This window comes from Protomyctophum bolini, assembly GCF_963924005.1.
Source record: "Protomyctophum bolini genome assembly, chromosome: 8".
NCBI classification, from domain to species: Eukaryota; Metazoa; Chordata; class Actinopteri; order Myctophiformes; family Myctophidae; genus Protomyctophum; species Protomyctophum bolini.
The window spans coordinates 40,398,062-40,416,910 of NC_137869.1; the positions used below are offsets into that span (position 1 = coordinate 40,398,062).

At 43.3% G+C, this 18,849-nt stretch overlaps 1 protein-coding gene across 2 annotated transcripts; it reads right to left on the bottom strand.

Annotated features, from left to right (window-relative positions):
* Positions 1–7,723: 7,723 nt before the first annotated feature.
* On the bottom strand, positions 7,724–11,097 carry LOC308319408 (prostaglandin E2 receptor EP4 subtype-like). Of its 2 annotated transcripts, none has more exons than XM_080769470.1 (2): positions 9,682–11,097; positions 7,724–8,386 (listed from the first exon to the last, which is right to left on the bottom strand). In XM_080769470.1, exons 1-2 carry the CDS (start codon positions 10,465–10,467, stop codon positions 8,048–8,050), a joined length of 1,125 nt encoding a protein of 374 aa, XP_080625596.1. In that variant the 5' UTR covers positions 10,468–11,097; the 3' UTR covers positions 7,724–8,047. The 2 variants fall into 2 exon arrangements, with proteins under 2 accessions (XP_080625596.1, XP_080625597.1); XM_080769471.1 differs by having other exon boundaries at positions 8,106–8,386; positions 9,662–11,097.
* Positions 11,098–18,849: the final 7,752 nt, after the last annotated feature.

Genomic DNA, 18,849 nt, shown 5'->3' on the forward strand with positions numbered 1-18,849 from the left:
TTTGGAAAATGGGTTAGATCGTCATTAAGGGTATGTGCTTCCAGAGTCAGACCCATTTAAGTATTATGTTTTATTTTCTTCTTCCTTTTTTGTCTGGAAATCCTGTTAAACAACATACCTTTTTAAAACAGGTTTGGAGGAGCTGTGTGAACTGTCGATTCAGAACAATCATCCCCAATAAGTCCACCGAAGGCTAAGCTTCAAAATGTCCACTCCTTTACTTAACCGCGTCTCTGAGAAGTGTGACTCATGTGTTGAATAACTTGAATGGGGCAAAGTCCCCCCTCATGAGGATTGATTGATTGTTACTGCCACCTGGCATCTTGTCAATGAATGTCTTCAAACTTTTACGGTAATGAAGACACTTTTTTGAAACATATCCCGCCTCCGGGAAGCGGCACCTTCATAGAGATGCCACAGATACCTTGACAGTGAGACGAGTTACGCTCATTAATGCAGTCTATGACCTGTCTAAGGACATGTGGCTAGTTGAACAAAAACAGCTCTTAGCATTATACTTGGTTGACTGGAGTCTTCCAGGGCTTTGTACTTAGGTCCCCTCTTGTTTTCGCTCTACATTAAATAACTTCTCTGCCCCCCCAGATGTTCTGACAGACATTCTGATATCAGATATCAGAATGTCCCTAAATTGTGGAGCCTCGATATGAAAGGAAATTATATTAACCATTAAAATATTTGTGACGATCCTGAACAGTGGGATAATTATAATAACGGCATTATCACTATTTATACTGCATTGAAATTACGCACAATATCACCTTCTGAACCCAACAATATGCCACTATGCTGAATAACTTACTTTTTTTTGGTACACATTTCCTTCCCTTGTGATCAGCGTTGGTGGTTAAAAATGGACTGTCAGGTATTGTTTTGAAAGACGAAAAATAGGGACTAGTTATCTTTAGTCTATCTAATGTCCACTAATTGAAAATTGTCCAGTATATCGTCACTGTCAGGTTGAAACCTTGTATGTCCAAAACCATATCACTGTTATGATGGATCCAATGTAGTTAGTATTCAGTCACAAGCTTTTGATACTTTTCATTGGTTAAATGAATATGCATAAAAACCACAGACACATAACCATGCATAAAAACCACAGACACACAACCACTTTCAACCTAGCCTCACTATTTTGGGTCTGGCTAACATGGAAAAGAAAATAGATCTAGTTTTGCATGGTACCAGTGGTTGTACAAGGTTTTTGTCTGACAACAAATGGTATCCAGTATACATGTTCCAACATAGCCAGTTATCACATATACTACCGGTAACTGCAATGGTTCTAAGGAAATGACAACCACAGTGGTTAAGGAAGTAGAGCTAAATCCACAGATCTGTGCTTCAGCATACCAGGAGCCAAATTGTATTACCAGTCAAACTAGAGACTACCAGTACTTAACCTGTGTCCTGATGTTTTACTGAGCAGTCTTTCTAACCCCTGAAATTCCCTTTATTTGTCATATTTCTATGTAGATAGGATGGGGAGGAGGACAAGTATCACAGGAATGTAGTCCCGACAATCCAGACAATCGGAGGCCTACGTCTATCGACATCTAAATATAAGGTAGTTGCTAGAACAGAGGCAAACAACGGCCACTATCAAACCTGTCCATTGCTCTGAAAACCAGTCATATCACCGTTCCAATGTGAAGGACGGCACCCAAAAAACGTTGGATTGGTACCGCAATGCAATTTTGTTTGTTTGTTAGTTTCTTTTCTCAGTGAGGCCAAGCCTTAATCGGGAATCCATGTTGAAGCCCTACACAGGGCTCCAGTAAATACAATAGGTCACATTCAGAATCAGAAGTGTCATTGTTGGTACACTGTCGTTTACCACCTTTCATGTCTTTTCTCTTGTTTGTATTCATGTCAATCTATAGATTGCAAGTCTTGCCTGATGTTGAGCGACGCAAAGCCAGTTTGATTTGTCTTATCTGTCTCGGTTTAATTTATATTCCATCTCAGGGCGGTGTGGCTTGCCATATAAAGAACGCATTTTAAAGTTCTATTTGGCAAGAGACTCGTCGTACTAGTAGAGGCCTTGCACATACTGTAATGTCTGTATGGTTCCTCCAGCATAGCTGCCTGTAAACCGTTCCACTTAAACCCTGCGCACTGTACTTGGTTGACCGGGATCCCCTGAGCTCTATACTAGATCATTTAGTATTTCCCTCTACACCAAATGTCTTTGCCCAAGAACAGGGACACTAGGACCCAGGTGGTTAATAATCAGGCTAATTCATGTGCAGTGGTAGAGCAGAGAGAAGACAGGAAAAGCGTGAAAGTACAGTTCCACTGTGACTTATTTACAACGTTCCTTAATCACACACCAAGGCATTTTTATTGATATCACAAATCAACACATTGCAACCGTTGCTTTCAACATGGAAGGTAATCATGGGCATTCTGTTAAGGCCTCCATCGTGCTATACAACCACAGGGTGGAAGCCTGGCTTTTGATTGCAGTTAGTACAGTGTCTGAAATCCTGTGTTGTTTTGAGTTAAATGTTAAGCATGGTATTGTGCTCCAATTTACACGTGACAAAATAATGTACATCCTCACAACGCTTCGTGATGCGACGCAATGTGAGCTATATTCGGCACGCGACAATGTCGTACGATGAAGTACGAGCCGAGTGGGGGCAATGTCCACAAAGAGAACATTTTTGAGCGACGGATCCCCTTGGATAACAGATCAAGAGCACTACAGCATTGGACACTCGAATCATTTCGATTTGTTCTGGGGGGGGGGGGGGGGGGGTACAGAGTGTGCTGAGCAGAGTCCACTGAAGCGTGTCTTTTACCATAGAAATGCATATCGTTGCTGTTGGGCTGAAACCTCTTATCTTCATATATTGACACTGGCGGCTCCAAAAAAATGTTTTCTGTGGACACAGCCCCATCAGGCTTTTATCTTTGTTATTTTCTTTCTTTCCTGTATGCAGAGAGAATGGTTGACACTCTTTAAAGTCAGAAACTAGAGTGTGTGGAAGATTTGAGACACTGGCTTGTTTTGCTGTGCATCTCGTTAACTGGAATGTAGTAAAATGCTGATGAGTGGCGAGAGGGAGGGAGGGGAAACGGACTACTTTGTGTAAAAGTTGTACAAATTCAGTTAACTTTGCGTGTGCGTGCGTGCGTGTGTGAGGGATGATGACTTTTTACTGAACCAATGTTTATAGATTTTTATTTATGGCGCCAGTCAAGGTACAGAAACGTTGTATATAGAGGTGCAGCTAAGCACAGTCTTGTCTGCTTTATGTTTAGTAAATGCTATTTTTAAATGTCATAAAAAATAAAAATGCATTGTGGGATTATGACCAATGTGATGACGTGGTTGTCTTGATGGTCAGTCCGGTTTATCATTAGCCACTTGTCGGCCTGACCTCAAAATTCTAAAAAAGAATCTTCTAAATCCTCCAGTTTTTTTAAATAAATATTTTCGCGATTTTTCAAAAATGGCAGATCTACAAGCTCATAGCGAGCCCTATATGACTTTGTATATACCGGGGTCCCCCAGGGCTCTATACTAGGTTCGCTAGCATTTCCCTCTACACCAGATCAGCTATAGATCAATAGATCCCTCTACAATAGATCAGCTATAGTATTGTTTGCTGAATGTTCGAATACACAAAACATAAAATAGGCCTTACTTTATTAGTAAGTTTTGTAGTAATAATCTCAACCCATAAATTAACTTTTAAGTTTTCAGATAATTGGTAGTGGACTCCTCAGGTCTGTTTGGGTTGGTTTGCCAGGGGCTCCGAGACCTCTAGGGGATTCTCGGAGTAACTACAGGGTGCCCTCTGGTCCAACATATTAATAGAGAAGATGCCACACACATTTATACAATATGTAGTGGAGGTCCCTGCTTCATCTCTCTCTCTCTCTCTCTCTCTCAGCTAAGGGGTCCTTGGCCCTTGACCTTTAGTGTATAGGGAGGGAGAGAGTGCCACCAACTCCATTCATTCCAATGGATCAAGTTTTTTATTTTCTTTCTTTACAGCAACGGTGTAACGTGCAGCCTCTAATAGTTCCTGGAAGACACAAAATGCAGCAGAGTTACAGAACAGACCAATGTTTTTTTTATTTTTTATCTTGTAATCCTGGGCTCTACGCTCCCTCTGCCAGCCCTCCAACCTGGGGAGAGCAACGGACTGACCTCATGCTTCCTTCAATGCATGAGGAGTCCAACTCCAAGCCGCTACTTTTCACCTGACGGGGAGGGAGTTTCCCCGGTTGGACGTAGCACGTGGAAGGAACACGTTATTCCAACCAGTTCCTTTCCCCTCCATCATGCGCCCCTGCTGACCAGGGGAGGCAGTATAGAGACCAGGATTACTGCATGTTTTTGGGTAAGTGTGATCCACTTTTTAAAAGATTTTTATATGATCATCACTTCTGAATCGATTTAACATATCGTTGCTGTCGGGAGGAAATTACATTTTTGAGGTTTTTCATTTTCTTTTTTTTGTTTCATAAATCAGTGCTATTGAACACCCTTTACGTCTGGTTAAAAAACATATTTGACCATATTGAACTAAAGGAAATTATTAAAAAGCGCTTCGGACAAAACCTCTTAACTCCATTCGACCCTCAAACTGTCTGCTAAAATGGCTAACTCCACCACCTCTCCCCCTCTCATGTGAGTAATTGACGATATATTATATAGTCACAACACCAACTTTGATGAGGCACCTATTGCTTTGTTTTCAAAATATAAGGTTTTCTTCATTTCATGAAAAATATATATTTTTAATTTTCTGAAACAAATTGAAGTTTCTTTTGGGTTTCTTCCCAACAGCAGATATATAGAACTGGAACTAAAGGAGGACTAATAAGCAAATCACCCAATCAAGCATTTTGGTCTCGCTGTGGGTTCTGTACCTCTGAGGGCAGGCCAGTTTACTGTGTTCTCGTTCTTCTATGGCCCACTGTCCACAGCTTGTTATGACATACTGTACATTTTGTGTACCGTAGCTCCACCCAAGTTGAACCTGACGAGAGATGTACAGTACCGTAATCAGTGAGTAATCTTGACACGGATAACACTCATTCATTTCAAAGTACCCTTTTAAAATACAAACTGAAAATGCCTGTATGAAAAATGCATAATTTATTGGCAGATATCAAGATAGTGGCTTAGCTCGTGACAGTGTAGTCCTGAGAAACAGGAGAATTAAAAATGCCTGGTTTGTTTCTCTGGGTCTCAGATTTCAGCCGCTAGGAATACTACGTTTTTTTGGACTCACATGGCACTCGCATGTTTGAAATATAATGAAAGATTATTCCAATTTGACATACTCTAATTTGATTTAAAGGACCACACTAGTCTAATTTTTACTTCTCAGTCCTTGCCATTAGAGTAGACGGCCCCCATCTTCAACAAATGTTATGTGCATTATTATGCACTGTATACTTTAGTAGCCTATATCTTTATATCGTTCATTGCCATTCATGTTGAAAAGGTTTGGGAAAAAAATAGTCTACAGTGAAAATTGAAGTTCCTAGGTATAGGTAACCCTTTTGGAAGTCACTACACTTTATTTGATCTAAAATGACTGTTTTACACTAATGCATGCATTAATAAGTGCTACATTTTGAGCTCAAATATTAGCTTTCAACCATCCAGTGAGTTTCAACTAACCATCTGTAATGTTTATTGAATATGAAGCAAACGTGAACAAGCACGTTATCTCAAACCTAAAGACACTTTGGGAAATTATGGTTGAGCTTTATTATAACTGTGGCTAAGGTTGTCAATGGAAAATGGCATGATGCTTTTTTAAGGCAACGCTTGTGGCTTCAAAACCCATGTATTCTCTAACTCAGTGGTTCCCAAAGTGGGGTCCGGGGACCCCCAGGGGTACCTGAGTGTGCCCCTGAGTGCCTCCCCAGTGTCTCCCCAGTGCCTCCTCAGTGCCTGCCCAGTGTCCCCCAGTGTCCTCCCAGTGTCTCCAATAGCAATACAAGAGCAATAATACAAATTAATCTTAATGTATTAATCTTATTAATTAATGAATCAAATTAATTAATTAATCAAAATTGCGGCCTGTGCCCAGCACCATGCCAAAGCTTTTTCCTGCAGGAAACACTGCTTGTGGTTGTAAATATATTGTTATCCGTGTTGCGAGGATGAGGGGTACCTGGAAAAATATCTACCCCAAATGGGGTACCTGGTCCAAAAAAGTTTGGGAACACCTGCTCTAACTGACTAAAATGGTGCTAAACTTGGACTCTGAATTCAAACCAGGCATTCCAGTTTCACCTGATTCTTGGAATACTCTCAAAACCACAAGAATCATCTTCACGTTAACAAGTAAGATGCCTTTCTCTTCTCTTCAGAATCCAAAGAGAGCAGAACAGCTGCCCCTTGGACTGAGATTCTGTAAACTGTACAGTACGTGACATATGCATAATAATGCATTGTATATCTAGATCAGGGGTTCTCAAGCACGCATCTGGGGGGCGTCCCAGATGACAGTGAAGTGACCATTAAGGACTTTTAAATTAAAGCCCTAGCCACACCAAAGTTAACGCTAAAACCGTCTCGACCCTTTGGTGTGGTTTGGGCCATTGAATTCCATGCGTTGAATCACTCGGGTCAACGTGCAACAAGACATATCACACCGCAGGGACAGCGCTAAAACCGTCTTGACCCTTTGGTGTGGTTAGGGCTTAAGACCGTAATAAAATAATAATAATAAGGAAATAAATGAAAAAAGTTCATTACAGCAACAGTAATCAAATATACCGTAGCTATTACAAAAAATCTGGTCAAAGATTGGCCAAATTATATGAGAAATGGCAAACATTTTGAAAGTATTTACACAATATTTATCTGTGGAACCGAGTCAAACTAAATGTAATAATTCAACTCCCAAGTGCTTGTTAATGTTATAATTACTTTTCAGAGTCGCGGCCTGAAAAGGTTGAGAACCACTGATCTAGATGGAGACGTTATGTTTCAAAGTGACACATTTAGAAACCTGTACAAATTGTATTCCACAGTACACCAGTCACCATACCATGTCAGTGTGCTGCTTTTAGCTTATGTTGACCACAAGACAGACAAAGAAATGCCTTGATGAAATGTCACATCCATTAAGAATGTGAGTCCTGTTTCATGAACATGAGTAGTGAGGGAAAACATACATGTTATGCTCATACAACCTTTACACGGCTGACAAACTTGACTGTAGTGGTGTACCAACTTTTGGTCTACCATGACCTATAAGTTAGCTTAAGTTCAGTGCCTTTTCATTTCTAGAAAACCTGACCCGGAACCAGAGAAGACAGAGAAAGGTCCTGCTAGTAGAAAATAAATGCATTGATTTAAAATGAAGGTATTGATTTGGAAGAGCCACCGTCTCTCTAAGATTGTTGTTGATGTTCCAACAGTTGATCACCAACTCCAAAGAACATTGTGTCGAGCTGCTGCGAGGCCAGAACCAGCCTGCAGGTGGTGCTCATTCACCACCCATCTCAGTTTCGGTTGGAAGCCAAGGTATCTTTTTCCACTAGTGCACAAGTGTTCAGTACCAAACCCATTCTGGGGCAGGTCAGTATGTTTTGCACAGCCTTTTGTTCAGTACGTGCATGTACGATAGATGCTTCCTGTTAAGGAACATATTGCACTGTTTTCTACCATACAAACAGACAGTACTGTACCAGGGCTGGAAAAACCAGTGGGTTCTCTTACAGCTAGTATGCCCTGTACTGGCCCTACTCAGGGCAGCAGCGCTTCAGGAGGTAGAGTGGCCGCTAGTTTGAATTGAATCCCCGGCCCCACAACTGGCTTAGTGATGAAGTGTCCTTGAGCAAGACACTGAACCCCCTATGCTCCCAATGAGCAGGTTGGTGCGTTTAGTCCACCATCCATCGTGTGTGTGTAAGTGGTTATTAATTCAGTAAAACTAGTGAAGCCTGGTTCAAGCCTGGTCATGGTTCTTGAGGTCATGCCTTAATGATTTCAGTACTGTCCATCTGTTTACAAAAGTCTGTAGTAGTGGTGGTCGGTTGTTTATGACGGCTGAGCGCTTTCTGCGTTGCCGTCGCTCGTCAACGTGACCGCGGCCGGCAGCTGAGTCATGACGTTTGCGTTGCACAAAAGCTGCGTGAAAATGTGAGTGTCCTTGGTGAACTCTGGGCCGAGCAGGTGCCTCTGCGGCGTCGTCACCACTCTTCTCTTGCGCGTCTGGCAGATGGTTTTGGACACGCTGAGTATTCTGCGAAACAGCGTCCTTCTGAGCAAGATGTAGATCCAGGGGTCAAGGATGGGGTTGACCGACGCAATCCGGATCGCGGCGAGGTCCGCTCCGATGTCGTTGACCTGCGTGAGCTGGTTGGCAAAGACGCGCACCTGGAGACAATTATGGCAGCGATTAAAATGTGTAATCGCTACATGCACAATAAGAGAAGGAGGTAATTTATCATAAGAGAAGGAGTTTCTTGTAATAAACAAATGCCAAGCTTTCGGTCCGGTGACCTTCATCAGGACAAATCCCTATCATCTTTGGCCATTAAATAGTAGGCTACTTTAAATATTTTGTTTACAAATGCAATAGATCCCTATTAGGGTGCCCAAAACCATTCTGACATGACATCAAGACCTTATTTAATGCAGAGAAGTTAAACTTTGCCTACATGTTTGCCATCCGTAGCACTATAGCCTATCTAAATAATTACCATGCTATCCCCAATATATTCTTCCCTGCAGTGTTGTTTTTGGCAGCAAATTTCTATTTTAGTTTTAGTCTCTTGAATAGTTTTCATTTAGTTTTCGTCACATTTTTGTCACCTAGAATGTTTTGGGCGACTAAATACGCAGGTGATTTAGTTGCCTAAATCACCTGCGTATAATGGCTGATTTTACACTTGATATGAGTTTACCCAGAGAATCAGAGGATGTCACACTTTCATTGGCTGGGGCAGAGACGTGACCCCTGGAGGTCAGAGTGCACTCATCTGTTATACATCACTGTTATGCTGCGTTCACACTGGCATATGCAAAGCTACAGTCTACCTATTCATTGTCAATGGAAGCCAGCGACATGAAGATGGAAAGATGCATCCGACGTTTGTAGCTGCTGCAAAAGCTACAAACGGCTACAAATACACCATGTAGCTTTGCATCTTTTGCATCTGCCCCTTGTGAACACAGCATTACTGTCCTCTCTGGAGTAAGTGCTCTATATCACTCGTGGTTCTGAACGTGCGGTGCGGTCCATGTAGGACACCCCAGAAGAGAAAATAAATCTTGTAAATTTGGAATAATCTTGGTCATTTTTAACAACACAATTTTCTCAAAATCAATTTGGGGGTCCTTGACATAAAAGAAATACAAATAAAATGTTTGAACCACTGGCTCAAAGCACCCAAAAATTACATTTGAAAAAAAAAGAAACTCAACACCAATGTCTCTCCAGATATCACTGACATTTCCTTTTAGAATTTCTACCACAATGTTTGTCTTCTCTCCCCAAACACCCACTACTACGAGTGAATTTCCCTTGCTATAGGCCTACTAGATAAGGGCAGATATATTAGTTATGAGTTAATCGACCACTTTAAACATGGCTTTCCTATCTTGGGTATAGCCTACTATTTATTCATTATTATCAATACATTTCTTAACTTTTTCTTTTTCCGACCTACCACTAACGGTGCGGAGCAGGTCAGCACCACCGCCGACGTCATGACCAGCACGGCGATCATCTGCGTCTCTGCGGCGGAGGACAGCGCTCGCCACCTCTCCCTGACGCTGGCCCGGGTCACCGGGCGCTGCACGGTCCTCCGCCGCATGATCAGCAGCGTCCCGCACACGAAGAAGTTCAACACTATGGTGGCCACGATCAGCACCAGGCTGACGCCGGCGTACAGGAAGGAGTAGGCCGCCGCGGCCGCCGGCGCGCTGCCGGGCGCGCGCTTCCAGTCGTGGATGAAGCACCACGTGCGCGACGGCTGCAGCTCGCTGCTCGCGATGCCCATCATGGGGAGGACGCAGAGGGCCACGTTGGACGCGTAGATGAGCAGCAGGGCCTTCTGGGCGAAGCGGCGGTCCACGCCCCACCGCTGGTACGTGTAGGGGCAGCAGATGGCCATGTAGCGCTCGGCGGACATGGCGCACATGATGCTGAGGCCCGCCACGCCGAAGAACAGCAGCAGGAAGGACTGGAAGGCGCACAGGCGCGGGTCCAGCAGCACGTCCCTGGCGATGGTGAGCGGGCTGGCCAGGCACGTGCCCAGCAGGTCGGTGACGGCCAGGCCGCACACCATGCTGTAGAACGCCGAGGACTTGCGCCCCTGGCGGTGTCGGGACGCCGACAGCGCCGCGATGGCGATGACGTTCCCCACGGCGCCGCCGGCGAACATGAGGATCGGCACGGCGGTCGACCTGGTTTCGTCGACGGACCCGTGCGTAGAATTGGTGTCATTTTCCATCGTAAGATATATATATATAATATATCCCTTCGGTTAGGTTGTTTGTAAATCCCTGGTTTGTGGTCCCTTTTGGTTAGATTTCAGAATTCATGCCTCTTTGGATCCACTATAGGAGAAATAATAAAGACATATTCTGTAGTGTATGTGGCCTCTCCAAGCTCTCGGGACGCGTCCAGCATTACGCACAGCTCTGAGCACACTGCTCAAGACTGCTGCTCTGATATAGCGACGCCCCCTCAGTCAACCAGGGGGCTGGAAGGAGAGGAGGGGAGTGGACAGGAGGATGGATGGTGTGTGAGCGATAGAGGCGAAGGGTTTCCTCTTCACGTCTCTCTGGCGTCACGTTGGAGCTACAGGGCTCTGGGCTGGCTGTCGGGGGAGGTCAACAACATTCAAGGGGTCGGGTTTTTTGCCTGCACTAAATTCCCCCGAAAGACGTGCCTGCCGGGAAAAGCGCTTAGGCTTAGCCTGCTGATTAATTTCACTCCAGAAGGAATGAAGAAAAAGGAGCCCCAATCCATTAGGGAATCCCACTGCAGTGCAACGACTATAGCCTCACGAATTCCAGTTGTATTGCCCAACAAAGTTATGTATGTCACGTAGTGTTGAAAATAAAAGGTTTCAGTTTTATAGCAGGTAGTTTTATGAAAATAAATGATCTTTCTAGCTACCCCTCCAGGGTGTGTTATATTCACAATACCATTATCACACTGTTCAATAGCTCATGCCATTGGAGCAGGGATTTGTTTTATAGGACAAATCACGAGAGTTCAGGTCCAATAGGTCAGTGATTCCCAATACAACCTGAAAATGTTGGAAACCACCGTTAATCGATATATGTTATTTTTTGTGTGTGTTGTTTATGTTTTAAGTATTGTACAGCTATTCACTGAACGTGTGTGTGTGTGTGTGTGCGTGTGCGTGTGTGCGTGCGTGTGTGTATGTCTGTCATGCAGACTGACTGTATACACATTCCTCTGCTTTGTTCCAGATGACTGTACATGGCTGTAAGGAGTGGAGCTGTGCGGTGTGTTGGACAGAACACGCGCTGAATGTCAAAGTGCACTTAATTCATTAGCAGCTCGGCTGGTGTTTACATTGGGGTTCTTCTCTGCAGACCTCCTCAAGCTCACAACAGCTCACAAAACAGGTACACTATGTTGTCCACACAGATACACAAGCACAGAGTCACATGCACGCACAGACACACACAAGCACGCGTGCACACACTCGCACAGACAGGGTCACACGCGTATTGTCTTCTGACTAAGTTCTCATGATTGTAATTACAGTAGGCTGTGTTGTTAAATGTATGTAGCTTATTTTCTTAGTTTTTCTTGTCAGATCAACACATACAGTACTTGATCTGACAAAGTATCATCACGATATAGATGCCTGCGCACAGAAACATGGATATGGTATACACATGCGCCCACACACCCTTGGTGTGTGTGTGTGTGTGTGAGACAAAGTATCATCATCATATAGACGCCTGCACACAGAAACATGGATATGGTATACACACGCTTGCACACATGCGCCCACACACACACACACACTTGGAGGCAAAGTGCAACTCCAAGGCTCATAAAATTCAGCATGATAATATTTAGGTGAGGCGACTAGTGTTTGTTGTACCATGGTTAAAACATTGAGTGAGTGAATCACAGGATGTACAATCTGCTAATGCTTACTTTATGGTCTTCGTTGCTGTGCAGTTAAATGTGTAGTGGGTGCATTTCAAATGTCTTAACATTCGTGTTCTGTGATGAGGCCGTAAACATTTAGAGATGCTCACAGCGAACGAGTCTCTCTGGCCAAGAGGGAAACCCCTGAATTCAACCCGAAAATTGTAATCGCATACTTGTTATGATGTTGTTATATCCTAATTTTAAGCCGTACTGTCACTACAAGCACATGACAACGGAGAGGAAATTGTGATTCATATGATTATTGTCATTGCTTATAATATTAAAACGGCCACACCACCAGCCACACCACCTGTAATAACACAGTGCCACTGTGTTGTTACAGGTGATATTTTCCTATTGAAATAAGTGTCGAATAGCTCTCTCTCTCTCTCTCTCTCTATATATATATATATATATATATATATATATATATATATATATTATGATAGTGTTCCTCCTGTTTTTATGCGAGAGCTTCTGGGAACTCTGGTCATTATTATGATACAGTAATCACTTCTAAAGAGTGTTTGTTCAGTAAACAGGGGGTCTCCCTGTCTCATCAGCTCTTCACTAAACAGAAAACACGTTTTCAGCTTGGGATACCAATTTTATTCAATGAGCAGACAATTGTAACTGGAACCCAATACAGTAAATGCTATTCCAATGATCTATCCAGATTAAAAGAAAATTAACTAAAGTCTTAAGATCTTAGCTTAAATGTGTCTATACTTTCAGCCATACTGAGGTTCTCATGGCAGGGGATTCCATGGAATGAGTGAGTAATGGGCGTTACAGTTCTACTTGCATATCTCCAGGGGGTCGCCCCAATGTCTTGGACTACCAGGAAGTGGTGAGAAATATATGCAGGATGGTCAAATTACAAAAAAAATTACAAGTGGGAAAGAGGACTTCCCGATAAGACGGGTCCTCAGTATCTCACTCCTCCCAGGCTCCCCAGCTGGTTCTTAAACTGTTGTTGAACTTTGGTAGAATCTTAGGTTGTATAGTAGCTACTTGGCCAAGATATTACTAGTAGCCATAATATTGTCAGTAATCGTTATCAGTTGCTCCTGTGCTATTATGCTGCCTGAAAGAGAAAGTGAGTCATTAAAAGTATCTCTCTCTCTTTCTCTCTCAATTCACTATCTTTGCATGGCAAAAAGGTTTGCAAAATCACACAACTTAATTGTTTCATCATGCAGAGGATGCAATGAACATGTCATTGTTCATCAGGAACATTTCTCAACGGCTTATTTCCCTTCCCTTGTTGTCATGAGCATTTGCTCATGACAACAAGTGTTGGAGTGGAGCAATTAAATGAATAAGACCATTTTGTCAAAAGAATGTCTACAGCAGAAGTTTATCCAGAAGATTTAATTCCATGTAAACTTGGCAGCATAGTCTAGAGTTCGACAAAATCAAATAAACCGACCAGCACTGTTAGTAAATAGTGCCATCGTGTTGGATAAGTAGATTGGCATCATATAAAGACTGCAACGCACGTTCCGCTGGGTTTGTGTATATTATGTACCAGGCTGCACAGTGAGAGAGAACAGGCCATTTAGGGCAGTTAAACAAGCAATGTTGGCAGTGTGCAAACAATTACTAAAACATCATTCAACTCTTCCTTTCTTGTATCCTGTGTCCTACCTTGGCATTAACTTGGCACAATCATTCATTCGGAATCATTCCAGCCAATTGAAGTCAAACAGGCAAACTAGTCATTTCATATCAAAGTAATTGTAACAGAATTGTTTTCACCATAGATCATTTCTATGAGGTTCTATCATTTCTATTTCTATCATTTCTATGAGGAACACCATACTAATCCTAAGAAATTGGAAATATTTTGAATTGTCATCACTCCAAAATGGCCGCCAATTATTGTCTCGTGCTGGGAGGCTGGTGCAACGCTCAGGTCCTGGGCCTGGTGAGAGCAGGAGTGGACCTGGTGAAACGTAGGACAGGAGGGGCCCTGGCAGGAGTCAACCCACAGAGCCTATAGAGCGTCGCAGTCCCCCCCCCTCGAGAGACCCGGAAAATAAATCGCCGTTCATTTTCCTCATAGGCATTTCTTAAAGTATTTATTTAAAGACGGTTACGCCGCGGACAAAGCCAACTCGGATCGTGACAAATCATGACAATGAACACAATATTTTGGGCCGATCAAATCATTAGAAAGAAGAAAATAAAGGCAGGAGACAACACTATTTGTTTTGTTTTTCTTCTTATAAATTATTTGATCGGCCCAAAACATTGTGTTCATTGTCATGATGTGTCACGTTCCGAGTTGGCTTTGTCCGCGGCGTAACCGTCTTTAAATAAATACTTTAAGAAATGCCTATGGGAAAAATGCATTGGGATTAATTTCCTGGGCCACTCGTTGCCAGAACTCCCAGTCCCGGCAGAGTAGTTCGGCCAGCGGCGGACTGTGTGCCATACATAATTTCTATGTATCCAGAACAACATGCTAAAAGTCCTAAAATAAGTATGTTTAATTCGCATCAATCCGAGATGTCCACTATTGTAAAACAAAAACAAAACATGGAAAAGTCACTATAATTTTATTTGGCATTTTTACAGTAATGGACATCTTGGATTGATGCTATGTTCTGACCATCTGAAGTCAAGAGTCAAGCTGACCTGCATGGCACAGGCCTGATATCTATTTCTTTTTAGTACTGCATGATCCCGTGACACACGCAGATCTTGTCTTATCTTTGTGCATAACTAGGCTCCCTCTCCCAGCTTTCCCCCAAAACTAGTGTACTTCTAGTGTCTCGGACTCTGTTTGCCTCAGCAATATTACTAATTGATTCCACGATACTTCCACCTCTGTAAATAATGTTTTCATTCATCCTTGACACCCCTGAATTGCATTGTTACTTTACAACACCTTATATTTATGTTATATTACGGTATGTAAATGTGTAAGATATTTCCCCCTAAAATACAGCATGTCATGAGCAAAACTTGACTGATTGAATATCTGTTGCCATTATGACAGATGGAAAATAACATTTGCCAAAAACAGCTGATCTGCAAGCTCACAGCATGTCACAATGTTACATGTTGTGAGCTTGTAGATCGGCTATTTTTGGCGAAGAGATTCGGTGTAGTTTGAAAAAGAAGTACAGTGCAAGTAATAAGTGTAGACGTTCTAAGTGGTTAAGCTGAAGTGATATTTATGCATTCCAAATGATCAAAGTATATCCTGCATCACCCCTGGACTTGCATCATGGCACCCACTTTGAGAAACCCTGTTATGGATAGATGTTAGGTTTGATGTCTACCTGCTACTTTGTAACACTTATTCATTTTCTTGGCACTCGCTTACTTGTACTGCACAGTCCTGTTATTGATGGCTAGCGTGCACAGACTTTTGGAAGGTAGAGATGCCCCCCCCGAAACAAAACTATATAAAACGAAAGTAGAGCTAAATTGTCTATGTTACTGAAGGACAGCTTGGCACATTTATAGAAACCGCAGAAGCTTATAATCTAGACCCTCTCAAACAAAAGTTGTATACACCTTATAGTTACAAATATGGACGGTAATGATTCATGGAAAAGTGCTAAGCATTTATAGACAGATTGAAAAGCATTTAATTTGCACAGCATGTTGATAAAACTCCAGTTGGTTTTAAATGTTGTACAATATAGGCATTTAGGCAGGTGCTCTAATTGCTTTCACGGGAGGAGAAAATGACCTGTTTTAGGTACATACAGTACATACCGTAATGATTTTTAATCAAATATTTCTCTCTTACGGAACAGAACAGAACAGAACAGGACCACAGTTGCCCTCCACGCTGCTCTCAGTCAGTAGCCTACAAAGGCCAAGCCATGCAGGTCATTCTGCTGCCAGCAGCCTCCCACGTTTTGCCCTTGTGATAAGTCTGTTTATAGAACATAGCACATCTCTCTCATGCACGTCACACACTAAAGTGTGAGCTTGCTGGGTCCCTCTGATAGACTTTTGAACCATTTAGTCCTGAGTTAAAAAACATTCACTTCATTTTTACGATTTTTCAAAAATAGCAAACCTACAAGTTCGTAGCGCGGCACTCGGTGCCGCGCTATGAGCTTTGTAGATCTGCTATTTTTCAATAGCTAAAGTACAACATAATGCTTGAAACACCAAAAGGGGTTTCCACCCAAAATGGGTTAACCCATTAAGACCTGAGACCTGCAGATTCTACAAAATGTCTTCTAAATCCTAACAGCAGTGGTGCTCAAACGTTTTCATTCCAAATATGTATTTGGTCGCCGAACCCCCCATCTGAAAATATGATGATTCAGGGATCCCCCAGAAGCAAAGATTTGGACCCCCCCTTGCCTTCACTTTGAGAAACCCTGCCCTATTAAAGTGACTCTGGATAAAAGTGAGAGCTAAGTGAAAACAAGACGTATGACGACAGTGTGTCTCCCATGTGGAACTCAGACTTCATGTAGCCACTCTATGGCGCACTGCATCTCTATGACGTAACGATGTGACTCAAAATCTGGGCAAGGTTTCAGACCAATCCGACCCCTTTCCATATGCGCCACGTCTCTGTGTGTACGTCTGTAATACACGTAACTCGAGAACCGTTTGCCCCACCGACTTCAAATTCGACACACGCGTTCCACACCGCCACAGGGATTGCAGTGCTGCGGTGTTGAGTCCGTCGGATCGCCGGTTGTCCAGACCCAGCACAAAAGCCTCTGCCCGCCGGGCTCCGGACAGGGCCCAAATCCAGTTCACCCCTACAGTGTAGAATAGATCTCCATATATGGAGCTGGCATGGTCTGACGTCGCAATGCTGTGCGACCTCTCCCTTTATTAGCCAATATTGATCACACCTGAACACCCCCCAACAGGTATACTGTTCTATAAATGCACCAAATCTCTGTACGTACGTATGTCTGTAATCCACACACTGTAACTCGAGAACCGTTTGCCCCACCGACTTCAAATTCGACGCACGCGTTCCACACCCCCACAGGGAGTGCAGTGCCCGGTGTCGAGTCGGTCGGAACCCACGGTTGTCCAGAACCGCCACAAAAGGCCTCTGCCCAGGCTCTGGACAGGGCCCAAATTAGCCAACTGATCACACCTGATCACCCCTAGTTGCTAGTTCTCCACATAGGCTAGATGGCTCAAGGCGGAGTCTCTGACGTAGTTCACGCGGTGGCCATCTTGCTGAGGGGCTACAGTAGGCCTACAGTATGTTCAATGGCAGCTCAAACTAAAATACGCTATAAACCCTGTGAACTCGGTCTACAGCTACTGTATGGTGCCGATCTTCCCTTTTAAGGAAGACTTTTTATTATGATCAGAGAGCCATTTGGCATTTTGCCACAACATATTGCCGTGCTCCAGCTTCCATTATACTTTTAAACATGCACCATTACGAATATTCTTTGAGCCTTTACAGTTGGTTTCTACCTGTGAAACGCCTGTGTAATCACGTCACATATACGACGGACTCAACATAAACATTAATCCTTTTTAAAGTGTACAGGAGTTTATCTGGCTGACATCAAGTCAGTGACACTTCCACAGGGAATATACACTCGTATAGTAGTACTGTATACATGGTACAGAGTACAATGACCTCATGCTCAGGGCAAGACGTACACTGTACGATCCTGAGTGTTAACCCATTATAACCGGGAAAGCATGTGGCATTTAGATTATTTTATACTTTGGCTAGCAGATATACAAGCAGATATCCAAGCTCAAATTGTGAAAATGTGTGCACATCTTTGAATATATCTTTTTAAAAGCACATTTTAAGTCAAATATTTGCTTCTCGGTGTCCCTAGCAAACCATATTCAGATGGGGGTCGATGGCCAAATACATGTCATTTTGGTTGTCCTTCACATAAAAACTGTTATAGCCGTTATTATTTTAGGAAACTCTTAGGATTTAGAAGGCATTTGTGGAATCGGCCTGGGTGGGTTAATGTAACTCTGAGAGGGTACAAATGGACCCGAAAAGATCAGTTGCTGTATGGGAAACTCTTAACCCCATGACTCAAAAGAAATGTGTCTCATCAGATTGAGATAAGAGGCTACAGCCAGCATACACAATACATTCATACTGTAGAGATCCATATTTAGACATCGGACTCAGAATGTCGTCACTTGAATAGTGTTCATATAGTAGATGAATATCCATACTGGAATATGAGACTGAGACCGTCTGCTGTGTGTGGGTCAGTTACTTACAGGAGGGCCAGTGTGCATGGGTACAAGAAGTGGCACCACATGTTTGGGGCATAAGACTAAATGGGGACGTTCATTGGCTACTCTACATCTAAATCGCTCTTGTGTCAAAGAGGGGCGCCTTCGGGGGCACACACAGCAAACCCTCACCCTAACCCTAACCTCCCCCGGGGCAGACACCTAAACCTAACCACCCACCCTCTCCCGACCCCCAGCGCACCTCGGACCAATGCTCCTTCTGAGGGAACATAGGGCTGAGGGAACATAGGTATGACCCCCATTGACTTGGCTGCCACATGACGTCACAATGAAAAGCCAGGCGTTGGAGGGGATAGCGGCATAGCGCCCCTCGCAAATCACACCCAGTGTAAAGTATGCAGTACCTGTGTTGAAGTAACTGGTTCAGGGCCGTGAGGCCAAACACAATCCAAGGCTCATACTACTAGTCATAGTAGCTGATATGGTACCTTGAGAGAGA

Bases quoted from the DNA above. Each gene is read 5' to 3' on its own strand.
- LOC308319408 (XM_080769470.1), bottom strand. From the start codon at position 10,467: ATGGAAAATGACACCAATTCTACGCACGGGTCCGTCGACGAAACCAGG. The intron at 8,387-9,681 runs GTAGGTCGGAAA...AATTGTCTCCAG, and splicing joins CCTGCTCCGCACCGTTAGTG to GTGCGCGTCTTTGCCAACCA.